Source organism: Haliotis asinina, chromosome 15, assembly GCF_037392515.1.
Source record: "Haliotis asinina isolate JCU_RB_2024 chromosome 15, JCU_Hal_asi_v2, whole genome shotgun sequence".
NCBI lineage: Eukaryota > Metazoa > Mollusca > Gastropoda > Lepetellida > Haliotidae > Haliotis > Haliotis asinina.
This window is the reverse complement of record NC_090294.1, coordinates 4,506,807-4,532,412: the sequence shown is the minus strand read 5'-3', so window position 1 is coordinate 4,532,412 and position 25,606 is coordinate 4,506,807. Positions and strand designations below refer to the sequence as shown.

At 38.6% G+C, this 25,606-nt stretch overlaps 1 protein-coding gene across 3 annotated transcripts in view; it reads left to right on the top strand.

Annotated features, from left to right (window-relative positions):
• The first annotated feature begins 1,547 nt into the window (after positions 1–1,547).
• The window catches only part of LOC137265941 (Kv channel-interacting protein 4-like), a 435,955-nt gene continuing 411,896 nt past the window's right edge, over positions 1,548–25,606 (top strand). The window contains exons 1-2 of one of the 3 annotated variants that reach the window (XM_067801420.1): positions 1,548–1,615; positions 1,701–1,799. In XM_067801420.1, coding sequence (XP_067657521.1) covers position 1,615; positions 1,701–1,799 — 100 coding nt within the window. In that variant the 5' untranslated portion in view covers positions 1,548–1,614. Of the gene's footprint in view, positions 1,616–1,700; positions 1,800–2,126; positions 2,323–25,606 lie in introns of those variants that run through there. The other 2 variants (XM_067801419.1, XM_067801424.1) reach the window with 2 other exon arrangements.

Below are 25,606 nucleotides of genomic sequence, written 5' to 3'. Positions count from 1 at the left end.
AACAGATTAAACGGCATTTCCGATTACACGTGTTTAATCTGATAGAGCCGTGTAACACACGGTAAGGCACGAGGATGATGACATAATCTCATTGTTTTGTAAATACCACATTGTGAGCAGCCTCCCTGTGCTTGGCTTCCGGATACCTGATAACATGCCTTTTCCACTATCAAATACATCACAGTAAATCATCCCCGATAAGAACTAGGTCAAAACTTTCTCTATTCCAAAAGCAGTTGGTCGTCACTTTATCAACGCGAGGAGAGAAAAACAAGGCCATTGAAATCCTTTTAAAATCAATGCATTATAAACTTGGACCATAACGTTGTTTTGGATATCGTGGCTCCGGGAGGAACTGGAATCGATAAGAACTAAATTTGAATTTCCTTAACTCTATTTCCATGTTCATCTGTCCTGACTGACAGGCAATTAAAGATGCATTCCAACCGTGTTCAAAGAGTACAGCCCACTACAAGACAGATATTGTGTCTTGGCTGGAACGAAGGAAGGTTTGAATAAATCATGATTCCAGTTGATGATCGGCGAGTTAGCAATGAATGCGGGGTTTGAACCACTGACGTAATATATCCGAGGTAGGGATTACCAACCGATGGAATCAACCTTGACACCGAAATATATCTTCCCATCTAAATGTGCTTTCTCTAGCTGCAGCATTGAGCTGTGGAAGAACGCAACCACTCTTTACGATCGCAGGAGCCACGGGAACAATGTCCACGGGAACCGAGGCGCACTGGCGTTAATCTCCAGCTCTGTGCCAAACGAGCTCTAGCTAGTACTAGTCGCTCCATTCTCTAACGCAAACTGAATTTAAACTAATCGTCGTGTCTCCCTGAAGAAAATAATCCCCTATTCCTATTTGCAACAGATGCCTGAAGACCAGAGGTTCCGTTCTTCAGGTTTAGTACGAGGCTCTAAAATGTCCTTGGTACATTCTCTCTGCCCCACCTGCCACGCCTTTCACCGCCTCCCTGGGCTTCAAGAGGAATAGGGATGGTTTTTTTTGCACCAGCCAGTGGTTCATCGATCCCAAGGAGCCGTTGTAAGAATGTCTTCGACTTAGATCATTATGGCTGGTCCTGCTTGCCGCGCTCGGTCTTAGCGACAAGGTAGCACAGCAGACGATAACGGCATTCCACAAGTAAATACACTCCTGGCGCTATATTCTCCTCCCTCGCTACCTGTAATCCGTCTCTTGGCGTGGCACGGTAGCATCCCAGTATGATACAGTGGTAAATAACTCCACAGCTCTTGTGGCTCAACTGTCAGAGAATAAAGCAATTGATTGCTAAAGTCAATACAATTTGCCACAGTGATAGCATAATTTTTCCTGGCCGGAAAAGGTCGATTGTAGTGGCTTATTGGAGGAGTGAAGACACGAGGCGTGTGATTGATTCAGGATCAGTCTGATCGAGCAGCGCGTTGCTCAAAGCAACGTTCTGTACTACTCTCGAACTGCACGTGCTTGGAAGGATTGTGTCACAAACGCACATGAATGTGGTGAAATCCGACCTCTGACCTGTGTCGTCACGTCCGTGAAGCATGCGCCGTTGTAAGCGGGCGCCGTAGAACCATGGTTGTATACTAGCGGAAAGAAGTAAGTATGATCGTGTAAAAACAGGAGGTCGGCAAAAGTGAATATATCGGATACTACTGCAGACCCTCATGTTTTCTGATTCCAGTGGGGCAAGCCTTAAGGAGATTGCAGCATAAGCGTCGCTTTGTGCGCCGTTCTCTGTCAAGACGCCCGTTACAGTCATCAACCTCTTATGGATCAGGGGGTGAGTGCATCTGGCCCTACCCTTAAGTCCTGACCCCCACCCAACACAGCCCCCCTCACAGCCACCCCTACCCAGAGCTTAGTGCTTCTTGGGTAGCTTGTGTTTACCCCTTCTTTGATTTCAGTCCACTTACAGTAATCGGATATAAAACAACGATACCCATGTGTGTCCATTGGATTTACCATTGACCAGAAGATTTTCAAATTGGATTATTTACGTCTGAAGAAGTGATCAGATGTGGCATCGTCGGCTTTGGAAACACTGCAGCCAGCGATGAGGTGTCGTTTAATTTGATTGGTTATTTTTAGCTTGTGTCGCATGTCTTGCACGTGCGAGGCAAGCCATGCGGACCTGTTTATGTTTCTCAATTACACGTGGAATAATGCCAGTTGTGACTGTTATGCCGTTTTATTTGTGAATTATCCTTGCCCCTTCTTGGATACCTCAACTGTTGAGACTGTTTAGCTGCAGACACACTTGGGAAATAATCAGCGGAAAATGCTTGACGACTTGGAGAGCAGCGGTAATATCTAAGCCTTGATCACATAATGAAATCGTTTGTCTTTGAATACTGTAATTACTGGAGTTTAACATAATGAATCGATTAATTTTTAATATCTTAATCTCTAAACTGAATTTTATTTTTGAGTACTTTTATAATTACATTTCTAGTTATTCACTTGCAGTGAAATTCATATTTCTTAGAATCACACCTATTTATTACAATCTTCCCACAGACACACTTTGGTGCTATTGTTTAGCATGTTTATCTTGAAGCTGTCATCTCCTCTGTAAATATTCTGTTGGGATAATTCAGCTGGTAGGTGACAATGGCTTCCTTTGCTGAATCTTATGTGATCAGTTCCAGGACAAACAAATACAACGTTGTTATATATACCCCACACAGGTTCACATGGATAGCTGTGAATTAGTGCAGGTCATATTGGTTGAAGCCTTGTGTATGAATTGCAAAACTGTGTTACCAAACCTGTCATTCTGGTACATCATATATTAAGCTGAGACTGTTCCTGTTACATAAGCCATGTTTGTTAACCACATAATGCAATTATCTGTTAGCAGCTTGTATGTGGTATTACCTGGTCCATTTCTTGTCATTTCTTGGATGGACCTCCACCCAGAATTGTTAAGTACCCTCACTTCAACCTTGACAAAGTGTTAATTGTTCAAATTCACCCTCCTGAATTTTGACCAATTTAGCCTGGATCAAAAACTGGATCGGTCTAAGAAGTGTAATAACAACACATTTTCACTCTCAGACACCAACTGGTACACACAAATCTCATTTAGGTGTTACCAAGATCTGATGCAGTGGGTGCAAGGGCACTAATGGTATTTGACAGCCAATGGTTCTCTCTCAAGTATTCTAAGTCATCAATAAGATTGCTGTTAGATGAGATTATGAATATTGTTGGAGTTATTTAACCAATGAAGACATTTGTTTTGATTGATGTATTACGACCTGGTGATTGTGACGTCCAAAGGGCACTTAAGTTCTCGCCATCATGTATCTAGGAGAGACATCTTGTATGGGACATGAATGATGGACTGATAATTAAGGGTGTGGTCGTCAGTAACTATACGTAGCTGCATCTGCCTTTTATACAACTAGAGTAATCGATACAGATGATTGGTAAATCTCTGGATGTTTGTTCTGTGATCCATTCAGTTCCTAAGTCACTAGAATATAACAAGAAAGAAATATTAATCCAGCTTCAACATTCTTCTGCTTAGACTTGAAGTGGATAAAGATTTATATTTTATATATTTAGATTATCAATAGGACAACTGTTTTCTTCAGAATCACTTAAAAGGTCTTAAAACATGCTAATAAATAAATTCGACAAATCTCTGCTAAAAGCATGGAAATCAATATTGTCTTTTAAATGGGCCAGTCTGCAGCATTAAGGATTGATGAATTCATCATATTAAAATCTATGTGCATGTTCCTCTCCATCAGTTGGTCCAAGAATTCTCTTTTAGAGTTCTGTCGTTAAAAATATGTTTGGTTAATGCTTTGAAAAAAATTCACATAAAAGTTTTCCTGTTAAGAATCTAATGGAAACAGCTTTTACAACTTTTTATAATGTAAATGCCCCCCAAGTATAGTGGTTATTTAATTTTGTGAATCCCAACATGCCTTGAACTTTTGTGTACTCCCTATGGGTATATGTGGTGATTAAAATAAATCCCAGTTCATATTCATTATGAGAACAGATTGGGTAGATGTTATTGTACCTTCATAGTAGAGCAGAAAATCTGTGGCTGCAGTAAGGATGAAAGATCCACAAAATAGAAGCATTTCTATTAGATTTAGCATTTCTGGAAATAATTGTTGAAGATGCTCAGTTTAAGGAAATGTCATGTTGCTAGGTGGCACTAAAGACAGAAGATGGAGGGATGTTAAAGGCCATTTTCCAGCAACACATGTGAAATGTTTCTGAAAGACTGGAATAGTGTGAAATAAATGTTTTCTTGAGACATCCATCAAGATTACTTTGGAAACTGTCATCAATATTAGATTAAATATCAATCGCTGATGACGTGAGAAGGGAAAAGTGGCAGTATTGGTAGCAGTGTAGATCAGGTTTGATATCTGTTTTGGCAGCATCCTTGTTTATTCCTCCTTTGATGTTTTGGAGCTGTGAGTTACGTGGAGCATATCGAGCTGTGGAATATATGACATGTGCCTGATGTGGAATAACAACTGTGTCACTGGGTTTATATTCCTGAGTGTCTACTGCAGATTTACATACTCCATTACGATAAGACAGAGGTTCATGTAAATGGTTTATCTAGGCAACATCTGGATTAATATTCTTCTAAGTCAAATTCTCGTAACCATGGATATTATGATACATTGTAAGACACAATTTTCTGTTACATCACATGTTTACATATTCTATTGCATTCTCATAACAACAAACATCAATGATGGATAGTGTTATTGGTGCAATAACAAGTTCAATAAACTTGTATGAAGGTTTGATAAATATGCAAATGATGTCACCGTTTTGGAACCAATCAAGAACTGCTTCTTATTAAGTGAGCAGTTATTCCAAAGTTATTATGCACATGACTTAATTAAAATGATTTGTGTAACGAACGTATACTGACCCCCAAAATGGATGCTTATGAACATTTGGGGGTAGGGTGGTATTTTTATGAAAACAAATGCCCAGTATTCACTACCCTAGAGTCTATACTTTATGTAATTTATATAATATTTTTGACTGACAAGAAGCCTGTGATAATGTAAGGGGCATGAATTATTTAGAAACAAGACATTACAAGAAACAGTGCAAGAGGAGATAAATCCCACCAATTTACGTGAGTTCCTTAAACACAACATGATATCAGAAAATGTGAGATGACACAATATTGATGATGTTAAAGTTGGTGTTTGGTAATTCAAGATGTATGCCAGCAGTGTAACATCACAGTGTTTAGGTAGTGCATTCCAACAGGAGGCAGTACGTTAATTTATAACATGCCAAAACATGTAAGCTGGTAGGTTACACCAACGATTGGTTGACGCCGTTAAAATGGTTTCAGATTGGTCTAACCATGTCAGACTGGTTTGGTTTTGCAGTTGTCAGTCATGAAATATGTGGATCAGAGCAAGAGGCAACACCCATGCACATAGGGTTTTTACTGAAATATTCTCAACTACATTGTCAAGCCTAGCCTGTTAATCCAGTATCTCTTATAGTCATGAAAGGATGAGGGCAAGATTAATAGTACAAGAGTCCTGTTAATCCAGTATCTCTTATAGTCATGAAAGGATGAGGGCAAGATTAATAGTACAAAAGTCTTGTTAATCCAGTATCTCTTATGGTCGCAAAAGGATGAGGGCAAGATTAATAGTACAAAAGTCCTGGTAATCATTGTGTGTGACAATTTTTGTGTCAGAACAAGTGTCCCTATTTAGTAGAACTCATCATCACTGGTCAATGCATGAATGGTATATTTTTCTGTGTAGTTTACTTGGCCCTGTGGTCCTGGTTCCTGAGGTTCTCCATGCACTCTTCATTGCCAAGCTGCCTCCCCCAAAACTGCTAGTTGTGCAACTCGTGATTGAGTGTGTGAGTTTAGTTTTACGCCACACTCAGCAATATTCCAGCTAAATGGTGGTGGTCTGTAAATACTAGAGTCTGGACCAGACAGTCCAGTGATAAAACTGCATGATCATTGATCTAAGCAATTGGGAACCGATAACATGTGTCAACCAAGTCGGCGAGCTTGACCACCTGATCCCATTAGTCACCTCTTTTGGCAAGCATGGATTTGCTGAAGGCCTGTTCTACCCTTGACCTTCATGGGTCTCCATCAACTAGTACAGGTAGTGAGAAGTGACTTACGGTAATGTGGTCAGTCTTTGTTTCTTGGTTGATTGTAAGTTAGTGAGTGAGTGGCTATAGTTTTGTGCCACTTACAGTGATCCATGATCTGTCAGCAGCATTTCTGAGATTTGTGAATGTCTGTGACATATACTTTTGAGTCATACAGCATTTGGTTGACACAATGTATTATATTACAGTGGTGTAAACTTTATTCAAAGCATTATTAAGAAATTTTAACAATCCATTCCAGAATGTATCATTTGCCTTTACATGCACAGCAGCATTCTGAAGGTGCTATACAATTCACCAAAACTCCTCCCATCGCTGCACCAACTCTCTCCATGACTCTGTCTCTTCTGCAGTATACTTCTCTCAGGTCAACCCTCCTCTACAGTAATTGACTAGCCACTTAAGGGAATGTGCTCTTTAATGACAATTGTTGAAAAAATCAATTCAAATACAATGTGTCTGGAAGATTTGCTTGAATGGTAGTTGGTAAACCAGCCATTTATATTGACAAGGTTTCAGGGTATTGTTGAGCTGTTGATGAGTGAAACCAGCTCTGTGGAGCTTCCCTGGTTGGAGAATGAAGAGGTCAGCTTGCTAATACATCTTCTCAGCATCCCTGGGATTTGTCTTTCTGAGAAGAGGCATCAATCTTTATATAACTTTTGATCCTTAAGACCAGCTATTGTGACTGTTTGATGAAGTTCTGTGGAGGATGAGACTGATAGCTAAATAGTTGAGTGCTTGCAAGGAATGCTTCAGTGAGCGAGTGTTGTTGGCTGCTGGAGAAGGCAGCAGATTCATAACAATGCTCAACTGATATCACATGCATGTTCATTTGGTATAAGCCATATTTAATAGTTATCTCAGCAGTATTCAGTTGATGTACAACAATGTTCAATTGATGTCGCAGCCATATTAAACAAGTACTGGTAATATTCAACAGATATTGCAGGAATATTCCATGTATATTGCAGCCATATTCAACAAGTATCAGCAATATTTGATACTTAGATATCACAGCAATATTTAATGGATATTGCAGCTACTCTTCTCAAGCAAACTGAAAGTTGCCCAATTCAGTCATTCATCTGCTAAAGTAAGCCAGTCATGCCACGACAGGCCTGCTACAGTCTTGTGAAAGAACGGAGCTGTCCTTAAAGTGCTATAGTTCTATTATACTGGTCTTTATAATCTGTTAAAGTACAGTAATCCAGCTTATATCCTTGCCTCCTCAACATCCCATGGGATATATGTGAAGGAGGTTGCCAGTATCCAATGAATATTGGAGCCACATAAGGGTCTGGGTGTCAGATTCAGTGACTTGGTAATGGCGACTTTATTTGGTTAATGCCCATTCATTCAGTGTTTGGACTACTTATGTATTTACAAGTATCTTTATTATAGCTGGAATATCAATGAAATTGTTGCTGACACACATTATTTCTCTCTATAGACCTCCTTAACCAACCACCCATCCACCCATCCACTTATCCATCAATTTTAATCCACCATTTCAGCCACCCACCAACTCATCCAGGCATCTATCCACCCATTCATCAACACTTCCATCCACCCACCTTTTCCACTGCTCTACCCTTTAAATCATGCCCTGTTCTTCCATCTGTCCAATCCATTGCCTCACATATCCCCCACAACGCCTCCGTGATGTTATGGTTTGAACATCCACCCAGAGGGCGGGTAACAGGTTTGATGCCCTTGAGCGTCATGCCATGAAGATGGTACTTGTTGATACCTGCTTGGTACTTGGCATTAATGGTTTCAACAAGAACTTGTTGGTTTGGAGTCAGTGTAATGTGTCTGAGTCGGGTATTTGTCTTGCCTCGCCTCGCCTCACCTGGCCTCCCCTCCCCCGGGTGAGGAAGGTGATAGTGAAGACTTTGACTTTGAGTAAGTATAGCTTGGGCGGTTCATCCATGTTGAAACAGAGGCATGGTTTATCAGGAGTATGTCAGGACTGAAGTATAAAACTGGTGTAAGACACGTACAGGCAGCCTCACACGCATGGTGCATGATGATGATGATGATGATGATGATGATTACGGAGATTTAATGTGCACTTTCTGTCTCAATGTGTATTTTGCATACTGGCCATTTAGAGTTCAAAAAGCATGTGCTTTCAACTGAAAGATATGTCAATTTGAAGAGGATGTTTGGGTTGTTCAATTAGATTTGTGTGAATTTTTAATTTTATTTTCGGTTCCCAATTGTGCAGGTTGATGCGTTTGCTGTTGATCACTGGATTGTCTGGTCCAGACTTGATTATTAGCAGACTGCCACCATATAGCTGGAATATTGCTGAGTGAAGCATAAAACTAAACTCACTCACTCACCCATCCTGCACACCTTGCTCGTTCATGAGGATACACATCACTGGGGTAGTGCAACATAAATTCCCATCAGCTCATCAAGGCAGCAAGTGAAGTTGTGTGGCACTTGGGTGGGTGTTGGTGCAGCAGGTGCAACAACATGGGCAGTGGCATCAGCAGCAGCGGTGATAACAGCAACAGCAGCAGCCACAGCCACTCATAACACAGCACAGGGCGTTGACCTGTGTCTGCTATCTCCCCATTGTGTGTACAATCTAACGATCTTGTAAAACATGAACCGGCCAAATACCACTCACTTTCCCCAAGGAAGAGGCTGTTATGCCAGTACACCGACTGGAGTGTTAAGTAGGTGCATGCCGACACTTCTAGGGATCTGGGATGATGAAAGATTATTCACACATCACCCCTGCTTTGGTGGAGATTATGCTGCACCTCTGTATGAAATATGGGCCTGTTCCTACATTTCTCGGCTTCATTTCAGAGCTGTTGCTGTGCTTCTCCCTCCATTCGTCTTGACTGCCTGCCTGAGTAGTGTGTACATAATAGCTTGGAATGCTGTTATGACAATAATATGGATAATTTTATGTTGCATGATGTTGGTGTTGGTTGTGGTAGTGATGATTGTGCTGGTGTTGATGATGATGATGATGATGATGCTGATGATGTTGGTGGTGGTGTTAGTGAATCTGATGATGATGATGCTTTTAATGGTGTTGAAGATAATGGTGGTAATGATGGTGTTGATGAAGGTGGTGGTGGTGATGTTATAATGTTGGTTTTTATGATAATGTTGTTGGTGGTGGTGTTGATGCTGCTGGTGGTAGTGGTGGTGGTGGTGATGATGATGATGATGATGATGATGATGATGATGATTTGAAGATTGAATCTGCGTTTTCTGACGTCCATATTTCGTACACTGGTAGCACTGATTGTGGCATTGTCAGTGGCAAATAAATTACAATGCAGTATATTGAGATTACGGTTTTGTGATGCACATTGAGAACCAAAGTATTTGACAGTATGTGACACTAATTATACATGTCTATCCTGTTTTCTGCATTATAAATCCTGAAATGGTATGGTTCCATATGATATGGTTCTGATAACAGGAATCTCAAATCATGTAGCATGATCATGGAATCTATTGTCTTTACTTCTTTATACAGTTTCTGGCATTACAGAATAATGAACAAAAACATCTGTTTGTGTTGAAAGTCAGTATAGATTATAATGCAAGCCATAAAGATAATCACAACTATGTTCTTTACTCAATATACTGCTCACATCTATATTCCAAAATGTATCATTGGAAAACCATATTGTGATAAAGCAGTAATACCATGCAGTCCTGTTATAAATGATCAAATCTGTACTCGGCATTAAAATCATCCTCTCCTACTGGGGAGCTGAGCCTCAATCTGCTAGCTCAAGAGAACTCTTAACACTTGACTGATACAACAACGCGAGGGGCATTGATTTCAGCTGCCACACTTTATTCATCACACATAAATGAAATATAAACTTTGGCCTTACTAGTGTTATGATCAATGGAAATGATCAGATTGAGTTCCAGATCCTTCATTGCCATGGTGCTCTAAGTCACCATACTTTATTCACCATGTTTGTTCCCCACCAAGATGTACTAGTCCTGGGATTGAATCCAAAATTTTCTCTTGTGGTCTTGGTGTCATCCCAAAATCTGGACTTTTTTAGGTGATAAATGTTTAAGACCTGTGTTGGTTTGGTTGGATTCCCACAGTTATATTTGATCAACATTCTTGAATTCTGTTGAGTGGTTCATGGTTAAACTATCAGCTCATCACACTGAAGACCCTTGTTTTATAGTCCACATGGGTATAGTGAGTGAGTTTAGTTTTACGCCTCACTCAGCAATATTCCAGCTATATGGCTGCGGTCTGTAAAAAATCGAGTCTGGACCAGACAATCCAGTGATCAGCAACATGAAGAATCGATCTGCGCAATTGGCAACCAATGACATGCATCAAGCAAGTCGGTGAGTCTGACCACCCAATCCTGTTTGTCGCCTCATGCGACAAGCACAGTCACCTTTTGTGGCAAGCATGGGTTGCTGAAGGCCTATTCTACCAAGGAACCTTCACAGGTCTAATGAACATAGACCATAAGGAGAATAATAGATGGGTTGTAGAAGGACTATTCTCTACCCTGAGACCTTCACAGGTCTCCGCATGGGTACAATGTATGAAGCCCATGTATGAAGTTTCCTGCAATCATATTGATGGAATATTGCTAAAACTGTATTCACTCACTAGAATTTGGAGAGCAAACAACAGAACATACAATTTAATTGAGAACAACTTCTTGTTTGTTGCATTTAGTGATATTTCTGTGTAGATTCTTCCACTGTTTGATGTAGATTCTCACATATTCCTTTCAGGTTGACAGTGTGAGACTGTATATCGAAACTTTGACAATAAACAAGACATGATCATTAAAGCAATATGTCTTCCTTATTTTATGTGATAGAAATATTGTTCAAAGCATGTTAACACTTTCTCTTCCATGACCCAGCTCTTCCCGGTGGTAAGAGTTAAATCAGGATGATTAACTAAATGTTTCTTTTTTTCTTATGTTACCTGAGGGTGTTGGGATGGATGTTATTCCCTTCTCCCAAGGCAGTCTGTCTTCCTTCTACTTGGTCTGGGGATGATGTAGCCAGATGGAATACTCAAGTATAAGTCCAGTATGGTGTTCAAGTCCATTTAATTTAGAATGATTTCTCACACACAAAGGTCATCAGATGTTTCCTTGTTTTCCTTAATGATATTGTCTTATGGTATGCGGAAACTATACATTCACAGACTTTGCTCTATTGCAAAGACATATTGATTGCAATATAAATCACTGGATTGTCTGGTTCAGACTTGCTTGTTTATAAGCTACTATTACAAGTGAAGATATTGCTGGAATATTCCTGTGTTCCTGGTTAAACAGACAATAGTAGTTATGATCTGTGGCTTTTGCCAGACTTCTAGCTGATGCAGTGTAATATATTGCAGTTTCTGTTCAAAGCAGGATTACCCGTGTGCCTCAGTACTCCCTTGGTGCACCACGATGAATCAAAATCACTCCCATTCCAGAACCAGCCACGATTCTGTCTCGTGTGCTGTCTGGACTCTCTCTGTTCAACCCTCCTCCACAGTAATTGACTTGCCACTTAAGGGAATGTACTCCTTAATGACAATTGTTGAAAAAATCAATTCAAATACAATGTGTCTGGAAGATTTGCTTAAATTGTAATTGGTAAACCACACACTCTTGCACAAAGGTCTGGGTTTTTATCACAGACAGATCATTGTGTTTGGCATAAGCTGTATTTTGTATTAGGATGCTCAACTTCAGGACAATAGTTGCACCTTGGATTTAAACATATTTTTATATATGAATTGGGTGTAAATGAATTGGGATTGGTAAACAAGCTATACGAACACCGCTCCAGTACAACACATCGTACAAACTGTAAGTCAGATCATGTAGGTCATCATCGTAGAGGTTGACAACTGTGTGTTAGACAGAAGTATTGGGTAAAAACAAGTTGGTGTGATGTGTGTTTGTATATTGTATCTAAATCTATCAGTAATTGGTCACGTATAATTTGATGTGCCTGAAGAGTTACAGGAATCATGGAACATAGGATATTAATTGGTGATATGTTTTCTTATACATTTGAAATAACATTGGTATTGAAAGTTTTAAAACATTTGTTTTGGTGGTAAAATTGAGTTTTGATGTTATTTCAAAATGTTTCGAATTCAAGTATACATGTACTTTATGAAAAAGTTTCATGTAAATGTGAGTGACAAGACCTGTTCAGTATTTCTAAGAAATCTCATCTAAAAGCAAATCTGACTGTATGATTCAGGGTATAATTCACAGTAGAGTTAGAAGCTGTTGATAGTATTGTTTGTCAAATAATAGCGTAGTGCTGCAAACTCTTCGTAGATCGGACACCTGATTATCATGAACATGTGTTTAAGAATCACTATTTGATTTGTGACGCCACCAGGTGTTTCTTGCTCCACGCTGGCCCATCCTGGTGTCATGATATTGCTGGAATGTTGCTAATAGCAGCGTAAAATCCACGTCCTAATTCAGTTGTAAGTTGCTGACTTGATCCAGATGATATGACTGGAAGTATCAAGCATACAAACAGGAAGTAAGCATCTCCAAATATGCTTCAGTGATTGGCGTACATGTTCAAGTAGCTGTAAGAATGTTGCTAAAGTACATATGTCCTGTGCTGTGATTCCGAATGCTGAATAAGCCTATTGAAACGTATATGTAGTGGGTCCTAAGCACTGATAGGAAAGGCTTGTTGAGACCAAGAAATGATGTATCTGCTTCAGAATTTGAAAGCCAAGAACATGTAAATGTAATATTGATATATTGATGCCACCATGATAGCTCCACATTTAATGTTTAATTTGTGGAAATACAAACATACTTACCCTGGAGGCTGGTAGCAACCACGCCAGACATTATTGACAAACATGGCATCTTTAGACCTGCATCCTTCCGCTTCATTTCATAGCATGAAGTTAATTGATTGTGATCTGGGAAATGGCAGATCAGGGTATGAGGGATTTGTCAGAATTTAGTTTACATGAAGATGAAGACTGTTGGTTACACTGGCCTTAAATATGGTTTGACAAATATACTGACCTGCTAGATTAATACTGTACTAATTAGACCATCAGTCAAGATGATTATTAAATGAGTCGTATGTCCAGTTGATGGTCAGCACACAGCTCAGAGTAGGTGGTGGGGTATCCTACTGATTAAAGCTTTCACTCGACATGCCGAAAACATGGATTCGATTCCCCACTTGGGTTCAATGTGTGAAGCCCATTTCAGGTGTCCCTCAAATTGATATTGCTGGAATGTTGCTGAAAGTGGCATAAAACTAAACTCACTCAAAATGGTGAGCACCAGAGACCATAGATGCTTCTGTGAGATATCTCGAGTGTTGACTGTATAGCAGTGACAATATAAATGTAGTATGCCTATTGTCATGGAACAGCTACATCAGCAGCCTAGATGAAGAAGTGCTTGCTCAGTATATTTCACCTGCATGTTACAGCTTACGGTTTGTCAGTGTGTAAAGTTGATGGTCACTTTGGACTGAGGCATGTCAATTTTCAGTACAGACACATAGATGTCTGAGCAAAGAATCTGAGTAATTCTAGTACAAGTGTTGTTACCCAAGATTAAGTACTGGTTCACAGCTCTTGTGAATATAAATAATAAATTAGCTATATAATCTTATGTCAGCTTTGACTTTTGTTTCCCAATGGAGTGAGTTCACACTGGTAATATTTAATGAGATGTGTCTTTCTAAGAAACCAGTGACTCACTCTCACTTGCGTCATACTAGAATTATATGCTTACACTGTGAGAAGATTGTCCCCTACACTTGTTCCTAGCAGTCCCATACATTCTCAGGCACTGAAATTTCATTTTGAGGGGGTAGTGGGTTAGGCAGGTGGTTAGAGGATTTGCTTGTCTCACCAAAGGACCAGGTTTGATTCTTCAGATAGTTACACTGTGTGAAGTCCAGCTGGTCCTGTTGGATATTGGTAGAAACAGTTGTGTAAAACCTCACTCGCTCAGGATGTATTTAAAATTCCTGAAATGCTATAGTTATGGATGAACCGCTGCATGGAGTTGCTGAAGGGTCAATGTATTCACTCATCACATAGAACACTGAAGTTTATATGCTCACGTGTGTGCATCATTCAAGTGTTTTCCTGTAATACCTTGCTGTGATATTATTGGAATATTGCTAAATATGAACTACAACTACTACTTACTCACATTATAAAAGACTATGTCTTTGAAAGAGATTTGACTTTCAATAAAGAGCAGAATGGCTGTGAAATTTAAGAATAGACCTTACAAAATGATTAATGATACTGTGTGCTCACGAAAAGGATGATTATATATTGAGAACCACTATCACCTGACGTCATAGTTTGCACCACTAAAGTATATGTGACTCAGGATATAAGTATGACTGCAGTGTGAAAGTGTGGACTTCCCACTAACTATTAGTGAGAGAGTGAGTGAGTGAGTTTTAGTTTTAGTTTTACGCCGCACTTAGCAATATTCCAGCTATATGGCGGCGGTCTGTAAATAATCGAGTCTGGACCAGACAATCCAGTGATCAACAACATGAGCATCTATCTGCGTAATTGGGAACCGATGACGTCAGCGAGCCTGACCACCCGATCCCATTAATCGCCTCTTACGACAAGCTGAGTCGCCTTTTATGGCAAGCATGGGTTGCTGAAGGCCTATTCTACCCTGGGACCTTCACTGGTGAACTATTAGTGAAGAAAAATGTTTAAGATATAGATTTGTGCAATCCAGTGACGCTAATATCCATGGGAATGATCATAATCATTGCAAAGCTGTTGTATAATTGAGTCAAATACTGTGATGGTAGGTGTTTGTTCTCTGCCTTATGTGACTGCTGGTTGTACCAGACGCTGGAATCTACTAAGCAGCCTAAGATTCATTTTGAGCAAATTTAATGCATGTCAAACAAACACCACTTTTCTTTGTATGCTAACTAAATTTGATTTCATGTCTCATACACTGTTGACATTAGCCTACTTGTCACAGACAATCCAGAGAGAGTTGGTGATACTGTCATACCAGAACATGGTACTTGTTGTTTCCTGCCTGGGATTCAGTGTCAAGAGAAAAGACTCTTCATCATGGAGTATGTGTACTGGCCTTGAGTAGAGTATCAACACAAAACTGTGGCATTGTATGTCAGTTGACTTACGATAGACTGTTTCCATAGTAGACAGACACTCAAAGACAGCACGCACGCACGCACGCACGCACGCACGCACGCACGCACGCACGCACGCACGCACGCACGCACGCACGCACGCACGCACGCACGCACGCACGCACGCACGCACGCACGCACGCACGCACGCACGCACGCACGCACGCACGCACGCACGCACGCACGCACGCACGCAATTAGTGAACAAAGTATTTTGGAAATGGATCTCTTATGCAACAATGTCCAAGGTACTTGCATTACTCATTGCCAAGCTGCCGATACTTTTCCTCAGTAGCTCATATGACAGGTAGCTGAGACAGATGTGGGGATGTACCATGTGGGTGTGTATGCTTCTATGTAAGTGCACTAACCTTGAACATGATGTTGCACCCATTTCTCCTCACCTGTACAGACACGTCAGAATTTCATTCAGAGCACTAATGACAAGTTTGTAGATCAAGGCTGAACCCCAGACAGTTGACCACAATATAACTCTGTGCCTGGGCTTTCAGAAGGTTTTTGAAGTCTGCTGGTAGGATGCTGTTGAATGCTGATAAGGACAGATCATTGAGATGGTTTAGGTTTAGGATAATTTTGTTGGTTTTCCTGGATTTTCCAAACAATTCTGTCTGCTAGGTATTTTGGATAGCCAAGAATGATTTTGTAACCTTTAATTAGTCCTCAGTTCAAAAAGCAGCTAGATGGGTTGTTTTTCTTAACAGTATACTTGACAAGTAATTTAGTTTTGTATAATGTCAAGGTTTTCTGTTTTTATTAGTAGTTGATCTTTCCTCCTCGAAAATTAGATCATTGGAATTTGAAAAAAATTAGTCAGTGGAATTTTCAAAATTGAAAACAGTTAAGAATTCCAATACAATGTTTCCCTGTATTTGGACTTTGCCCTTTAAAACTGTGAGAATGGAGCGCGATCTTTTAACCTGTAACGTGATAAGAAGATGCATCAGTTCTATGCTCACTGTACTGAGTATTACCTGTAATGGCAGTTTAGTTTATAGGTGTTGGAGATTTGCTTACTTTTATGGCAAAGTTTACATGCAAGATTGTTATCTTTTTCTTCATGTTTTTTTAATTGGTTAATAGAGCTTGCTACATGTGCATGGACAGGTACTAGGTAAATAACTCTTTTTTATATGATAAGTAAGTTGACTATTCAAGGACATTTGAAATCAACTTTTGAATATTCAACTTGTCCATTATCATTGAAGGCAATGTTGTACATGCCAGTGGATACAAAGTTGAACTTTTCCCCCAACTGTTCATGAAGTCGTACATCTCCATTTTCTGCAATATGTTTTTGTTTTGTCAGTGAACAGTTAAGTACAAAGCTGCATTAGAACACATTTTATGTTAGTGATGTTGTATGCTTTGTGAAACAAAATAAATTCATGATAAAGTTTTAAAGAGACAACTATTGTAATACAGAGGATGTTATCAGCCATTCACACCCTCAACAAAGGGATATCAGGTACAGGAGATGTGTCCATGAAGACACTGGACGCAGTATTGCTTCCCATAAGCAGCCTGTTATTCTATGGCAAGTTTGGGGGTCATAGATTTGACCAAAGCATTTGGGAACAGTGGCCCAGAGAGGAGGATCAGAGACAACTCCCATGAATGCCACTTATCACTGCATTGGACAAGATAATATTGAAACAGTTCATGGTGAGGTGGCCTAGTGGTTAAAGCATTTGCTCCTAAATCACGCTGATGACATGGGTTCAATTCTGCTCCTTGCTATACTGTGTGAAGCCCATTTCTGGTATCCCCCAGATACCATGCACCAGTGGAATGACTAACAGCTTGGATCAACTTAAACCACCAAACATATTTCATTTGTGCAATAATAGCAGGAACATAACAGAAAGTTCCCTCTAAAATGTATCATGCAAGTCTAAAAGATGCTTTATGATTTCCAGGGTCTGAGAAAATGGGACCTTTGTTTTAACTCACATTTTAACATAGAAACAGCATACATATTCTGACATTTTAATGCAAATAATTTCCACCTTTCATTGAGGATCACATAAATCGCTTATCCTCTTTACTGCCATCTTTTTTCATGTTTGTGTTTCCTCCAAAAGATACTGATCAGAACATCTAATTTAAGATTGTAAAAGTAAATCAACTGGGTTTTTTTGATAATTAGATGAGAATGAGGATTGCTCTATCGTGATACATTAACCAACAACATAGGCAACACCTGTTTGAAATGTGTTGGAAAGATTTAATGTGTTGTATATCTGTTGTAGCACCTGTTGGTTCCATAGGCAGGCAGTCTTTAACTTACCAGGATGCCCATGTGCTCAGAAACACAGAGATCTTTACAAGTATTAAAGCACCTGTTGCCCTAAATCATTCATAACCCTGCTCAAGCCTCTCTTTGATGAAAGATGGAATGAGTGCAGAGGTATGGAAATTCCCCATATCCCTTGCTGTTTGATATGAGGAGTTATATTGATAACAGGTGTGAATTGCTGTCTGGCGCCAGATTCTTGGAATATTGGTTAATGTGGAACATACCAACAGGTTAATGTTAGTTTGTTGATAGTATCTTTGATAGTTTACAATTTTGCACCTTTTGAATTCCGAATTATTTGATCTCATGTTCTATCCTTTTGTAAAACTGTTACTTTGTTCAAACTATGAAGTATAATCCCTGCGTTTGATTGTGCTGTTTGATGCCAGATAGGGGAATTCAGGTCAGAGTAGGTCCTCAGTAAATATTGCAATGATTGAAGTTGATGTGAACGGGAGATTGGGAGGTCTAGCAACATGAGATTGTTGATTGTGTGTCAACATACACCCTTTGTAATTATAGACCCTTGTGAAATAGCTCAAATGATGATGACAGTGCTTCCTTGTCTTGTGAGTGAACTGTCCAAACAGTCTTGTTGTGAGGTGTGTCAGTAGTTCATCTATTCTGCTCAGTCTGTCCACCAGTATTTAGTGTATTTAAATTTAGTCACTCATTTGTTGTAAAGTTAATATAGGTGTTATCATCATGGCAAAATCACTTATATGTTTCAATTATGTTCTTTTATTCATTTTGTTTGCCACTTTGGATGTTATCCGTAACAAAACAATGAGAAACAGCATCTTCTTGTTAGAATTTCACTTCCTCTGGATGAACCTCTTCAGTCACAAGGACACATTCCCCAGATGCACCTCTGGTTGTTGCGAAGTCACATGTGTTTGTCTGTGACATCGTTATCATTATTACCGATCCCAGTTATTCACCATTGGGCACTGATGTCTTGTTGCCATGGAAGCTCTACAAATTCAAAGAATTTGGGAAATCGTAGAATATGGTTATTTCCCTAAAATAATGAAGTTATGAAATTCAATAACATTGAATTATGAAATTCACTTCCATATTTCCTGTTCTGTTGCCTTCCTGGTAATGATTTTCAAGAACAAAAGCTGTGTGCAACATATTCTCTGATATGTGTCTCTTAGTGTCATATCTAAGAAACTGGCTTGCAGCAAGGTGACACAGGTTGTATAAGACATCATATCATCTGGCAATACTGATGTTCATTATGAAGATTTATAGGTATTTATAGGTATTTATAGGTATTTATTTAAGGTGCATTATACTGTTCATGTGTCAACACTTTGCTTGACCTTTTTGCTTCAGTACTAACAAGATGGCATCAAAGCATGTCAAATTTTATTGACAGTCTGTGGGATGTTCTTGAGAAGTGACAAGTGGTTAAAGCAATATATTCCGTATCAGCACAGATAGTTTTCAGGTAGTAGTGACTTATATGAGCATGGCTATTTCTGTCTGGAAATGGTAATCAGCACTGTAATCATCGTAATCATCACTGCAGGATTGTTCTTCTACCGGTGTCCTCACAACACTTACAAACTCTGTTGTCACCTGAGGAGCATTGATTATACTTAACTAACGTGACTGAGGACTTGCACAGGTCCCACAAGGCATTAAGAGGCATGGAGTAATATGGAACATGCAGAAGGGAGACATTGGCAAACACAATTGACATAATGTGATGCTTTGGTTAAACATTTCTTACCCTTATTGCAAATTCTGGTGTTATCATTGGTTTGGAGACTTTGAGACTGGTGAAATCTGTTTCTGGTGATGTTTTAGACCAGTTCTCCGGGGTGTTGAGATTTTATGCTACATTTGCTGCTTGTGTTATGCATATGCTTCCTGTTATCAATTTTCACAGCAAAAATAACTTGGTTTCCATTCTTGCGGAAACCTGATGGATACTGGGTAATGTAGGTTTCCGCTAGGTTTCAGTTTCAGGAAACGCGCAATGAGAGTTTCCGCATAGTTTCCACAACTGAAACTAACAAGTCTTAGTTTCCGTCATGTTTCCGTCAACTGAAACTGTAGTTGGAAGTTTCCATTTAGTTTCAGTTTACTGAAACCTTCATAGCTGGAGTGAGTAAGTTTCTGGTCTTGCGGAAACCTTGTGGATCTTGGGTAATGTAGGTTTCCGCTAGGTTTCTGTACAAGGAAGATGACAATGAGAGTTCGCTTAGTTTAGAAAGCTGAAATATGTTGTATTATCTTGTTATATTTATTACATATTTATTTCAACAAAAAAACAAACGCTGGAAATATTATGATCCAACTGTTTCATTTCTTAGAAAAGCTCACATTTTAATGCAACAGGGCAGTTGCAGTAGTACACAATTCGCTGTATTAAGAAACTGGGGCGCTCAGAAGAGTAACAGAATTCTCTGCACACAAGCATTGCTCAGGAAGTAGGCACACTGAATGAAGACGAGCTAGCCAGTACACAAAGTGCTTTGTTCTTCTGTAGATGTTTGTTGGTGTATGCGAGTCCTGGTTAATATCTGGCGAAACATCTGAATCCGAATCAATCAGGCTCTCACATTGTGGTGGTAATAGCTCGCAAACCTTGAATGTGCTGTTAATATCTTGGTCACTGTCAGTGTCTGGAAAGGAAAAGGACATTCAGTTTGAATGATCAATTCAACTGAGAGACAATTCAATGAATGAAACACAGCAATATATATGATAATGCAGATAACATGTATTACAAATATTAAATACGTATTACCATTTGCTCACTTTCAGTTATTACAGTTACATGTATGATACATACATTAAATATATTAAACATGGGTAGCAAAGTGACAGTGCAAACTCGATTTTTAGTGAAATCTAAAAATTCTTTGATGACTAACCTGATGAAACATTTGTCACGCACCCGAAAAATCTTTACAAACTAACAAACATCTTGTTACGGAGATGGAGATAACGTGTTTTTCTTGAAACAGCCGTCTGGCAGTGAGGACAGAAAAGCCGTATTTCTCCTGGAATTTCAAATATATGTATATATTATGCTTGAATCCATGTACAGTTACACTTTGAGTGAGGTCAAAAAGGTTTGTTGTATGTATTAACATAGTGTCAGCTTCATTATAAAGCTATATGAATAATATTGTTATAAAAGAGATTCCCTTACCGGGCATCATTCTCCGAGTTTGTTGGTCCACAATCCATATCTGTAAATCAAATAACTGACACAACGATTCTTTCAGAAATATGAAACTCGAGGTGTGATGATAATGCATTGTAGGGCTAACACATGCAACATGTACTGATGGACAAGGTTTTAATGGTTATAAAACAAATATCAAACCATGAAACTGATTAACTGGTACAACTGGATACACAGAAGTGACACAGAACATAAGATACTAGATAATTTGATGAACTAATAAATGTATGATGTGACTTGGTTGAAATATTTCTGGAGTACAGATTATATGAATAGATATAACGAAGACATATATGCGGAATATCTCTGGGTACCCATGTTAAAACAAATATTGTAGAAACCAACTATATTTCAGAAACGTATTTCTCGTGATTTTAGGCTGTTTTTCTTGACAATTACTTGTCGCAATGTCCACAAAGAACTGTGTCCCTGCAGCAGAAAGTGCCACGAATAGTCTATAGAAATTATGCATGTACAAATCATAGCCAAAGGGTCAGTGGGATTGTGCTTCATTCTTCATTCACATTGACAAATGAATTAAGGTTTCAAAGAAATTGTGACACATCACCAAATTATATTAGTAATAGTAGTTAAGATAACTTAAAGGGTAGATAGGGATAGTAGATCTGGGTGTATTAAAGAACAAACAATGTTAATATTTCTAACCCCCGTGCATGTTGCGTAAATTACTTACATGGTACGTGGGGGGGGGGGGGGGGGGGTCGTCCATCCAGCAGAAATATATCCGGATACTACCTTCTCCTGACAGGATTTTAGAAAATAACTTATTTGCCACAATAAAGTTTCCCATGAGTGCTAAATCAGTAGGACTCATGACGCTCGGGCATGTTAAAGTAAGGTGAACATGTTTTCACAATTAATCACTGTTAATAATCACAAGGTCTACATATTGATGCTTGACACTGAGAAAAAGCAATCAGTGACGCTAATGCGATGAAAAGACTGCTAAAACCATAACTGCTCACTGTTGTCACTTTGAGTACTTACATTCAATCCGCTGAATTCCACTTTTCACACTCCCCTTTGATGTCGGCAATGTAAACAAATAAACGAATGGCGACAGGATCACGTCCACGCGAGACTATCTAATTGTTAACAAAACAACTCACAACAGGGTGTACCTTCCTCTTTTGTTGTAGAACGAGGAAATCTACTGTCAAATGGTCACATTAGATTTATTTTAAAAAAACACAATGACAAAACTGTCTATTTCCCGTGAGTGTTAGCGAGACGCCATCTTGTTTGGCGGGTAGGAACAAATTTGTTTTCCTAGCAATTATTTTTCAAAACTTTAAGCATAAGATGGCTGCGTCGTGTAAACTTTGCCATGGCCACCTCACTTTCCCCAAAAGCACTCGACGAAAGAATTCGCGACTTGGAGAAGAAAGCAGAGAACGGATGCGAGCAACTCGGAGTACCTCGGATGTGTCAGGTAAGACCGAGGGTATTTTATTGTAAATAACGTTTAAAGAAATATTGCGTTAATGACAGAAATCCGGATAGATTATAAAGTTTATCCCGCGAATGTATATTTTCGCTCGTATTATTTTTAAATGTTATCGTTAAATCTAAGTAAAATAGGCCTGAAAAATAAGTTTGTTTATATTCCATTTCAATAGATCGACATGGTATAGAATACACCAAGCTTGTATTTGTAAGTAACTATCTTAGTACTAACCACAAGTATTTATTTAAGTTTAAAGGGGCAGACTTTTGATTTTAGTGCTCCTGTTAATAGCTTGCAAATTTTAGCGTTGCAACTCGGTTAACACTTGTACAAAAGGTGTGTGTGTGTGTGGGGGGGGATGAATTACGATCTACATCAAAAAGATCCGCCATATGTAGTGGTTCACTCATGGGTTTACTGGGTATTGCAAGATGTATTTCACCAATTCAGATATATTTTAAAGAATGATAAAAATGATGGGCTTTTACAATGGCAACATTTCGGTGTAATTTATTAAATGGAATCCTGGATCATTAGTGAAATGAAATTGTTTACCCCCAAATTCGCTCAGAGGGGTCAGATGTGTTTCTGAACTATTTGAGGCAAACACTAAATTCATATAAGAAACTGTTAGCTCTGCGTAGGATACATTTAAAATTTCATGTAATTTTTCAATAATTTAATACATACGTGTTGAGCATAATCATATATATATACCTGTTATATTTAACGTATTTGATTTAATCTTTTAGGCTGTTGTGAGAAAAATCTGGACACGACTGCTCCTGGAGGATCACCCTTGTCTATCGAAGGTATGTGCTCATGTTACTAGGTAATTTCACTTTGAATATTTCATTAATTCACTTCCCTACGTACGTTTTCTCAAAATGAAAAATACATGAAAGTATCATTTGCAAATGGATTTGAATAGCCGGTAAACTAAATCAGTTTAACATTACACCTGTGTGAAATTGCCATCAAACTGACCCCTTGATTTTACAATGCTTAATTGCTGCAAGGTTATGTCATGTGATATAACTAAACTTCTTTTATCATGATCTTTATGTCAGTTGTTCACTTACCGGTTGCATAACTTTGGCAAACAGGATGTACATAGAATTTGCACGAAATAACACAAAGGATGGTTAGCCTTTTTGGAAGTTATTTTAAATCATTTAACTACAAAATGGTAAACTTTCAGAACAATATATGTATTCAAAGATATAAATCTGCAGTTTACTTGGTTGTATAATTTTCACTGACGATCGTTAATTTTAATAGACATTGTGTTGAATGCATGATTGAATGAAGTGCAAGAAAAATGACATTTTGTTTTTATTTCACTAAAGCCGATGACGAGGACTCTATGAATATAGTAGTCAAAGAAACAAGTGACTATATCACGACCAAGGATGGTCAATAGGATCTTGTGAAGGTAATTTTCACTCACCTGCCTGTCATTATAAATAGTTAATGATTTAAATAATAGTGTAAAGACAGATTTATGGATGTTAACTTCAGTAACCAAGCCAGCATGGCATATATAAATACCTTTGCCTAACAGATGAACTAAAACGTGTGAAACATGCTGTATAGTACTTTAAACATTTATTTTCAGAAGCGCTTTGTAGAGTGTGGCGGAACAGGCGTGATGATCTCAGTAGACAAGAAACCGGAAAGAAAGTGTCACACAGAACAGCAGCAAAAAAACAAAAAGAATGAAATCCGTAAGTATATCTATTCGAATAATAACATGTAACAATTCTTCTCATTACAATGTGTGACAGATTCTAAGTTCCGGAAATATACATTTAAAATGTTTATGGATTATTGCTTTTTACATTCTTAAGATATGTAACACATGATTCAGACCATAATTTCATAAATCATAACATAAGAATCAAGTCAGTTAATGGTGATATATAAACATGTTATTACACTTCAGTGACTTCATGTCACTTCAGAGCAACAGATTGTGTGTCCATAAGAAAATAGGATATGTCATTAAATGTGATGAACTGCTTAACTTGTGTTGGGGTGATTAATGAAGTAAATAATTTTTCATGACACTTCCTTTTTAATAATTTGCAATCCATCTTGGCATTATGGTTTATCTGTTGATTGATTTTTGTTTATTTTTCAGAAAATTGCACTGCGCATGAAAAGCCTGAAAACTATTGACTGGCCAGATCGACGAAAGGAAAGGGTTTCAACTATACTTACCTTGGAAATGACTTCACCAGGCCAACATGAAGACCAGGATGCGGCATCCAACCACAATGACAGAGATATCCGCTCAAGGATGCCCAAGTGGGCTAGTAAATAGCTAATCGATCACATGAACGTAATTTTATCTGTGATCAATTAAATTTGAATTATTCTCAATGTAAAACTTTAATAGTTTTGATATTCTGATTGTATTTCAATTAATACAATTTTATTCAATCTTAATTTTTATCTATTTTCCAAGAGACCTTTATTTACTTTAAATACATTTTTTGTACTTTCAATGTAACCTAAGTTCTTTATTGCATTTTATTTCATTGTTGTATTGTATTGCATGGTGTGTGTTATTATATGTTTAGCATTGACTGACTGGGGTGTGTTTTTCTGTGTCAGCGTGAGGAGGTGCAGGGGGAGTCAAGGGATGCAACTGTTATAGCATGTTTTTAGAAATATTTTTGTCATAAGTGACAAATATTGATCTGTTATCTAGTGCTATATCTTTTTATTATTTATTAGATATATGTTTGATCCATATTTGTCTGAAAATAAAACAGTGAATCTTATTGTATCTTTTGTTTTTCTTTATGTATACGTGATGATTGTACACAAACTCCTTATATTGTCTTTCCCAACCAGGAGTAACAAGAATGTTATATGCAATGACACACATTGAATGACTCCTGTGAACCCGAGTAAATGAAATGCTGTGGAAAGTATTCTGGCAACAGAAACTCTGCGGAAACCTGATGGAGTCTTGGTAACTGAAACTCTGCGGAAACCTGATGGAGTCCTGGTGACTGAAACCCTGCGGAAACCTGATGGATCTCTAACTTAACTGAAACTCAACGGAAACTTGTTGGAGCATGGGTAACGGATACCGTGCGGAAACCCTTAGAAAGTGGGTAATTGACAGTTTCCGTCATTGCGGAAACTCAGTGTAAAAGAACGGAAACTCACTGGATTCTTGGTGGAAACTTAAGTTTCAGTCCACTTTCCATCAGGTTTCCGCACTGCGGAAACCAGGTTATTTTT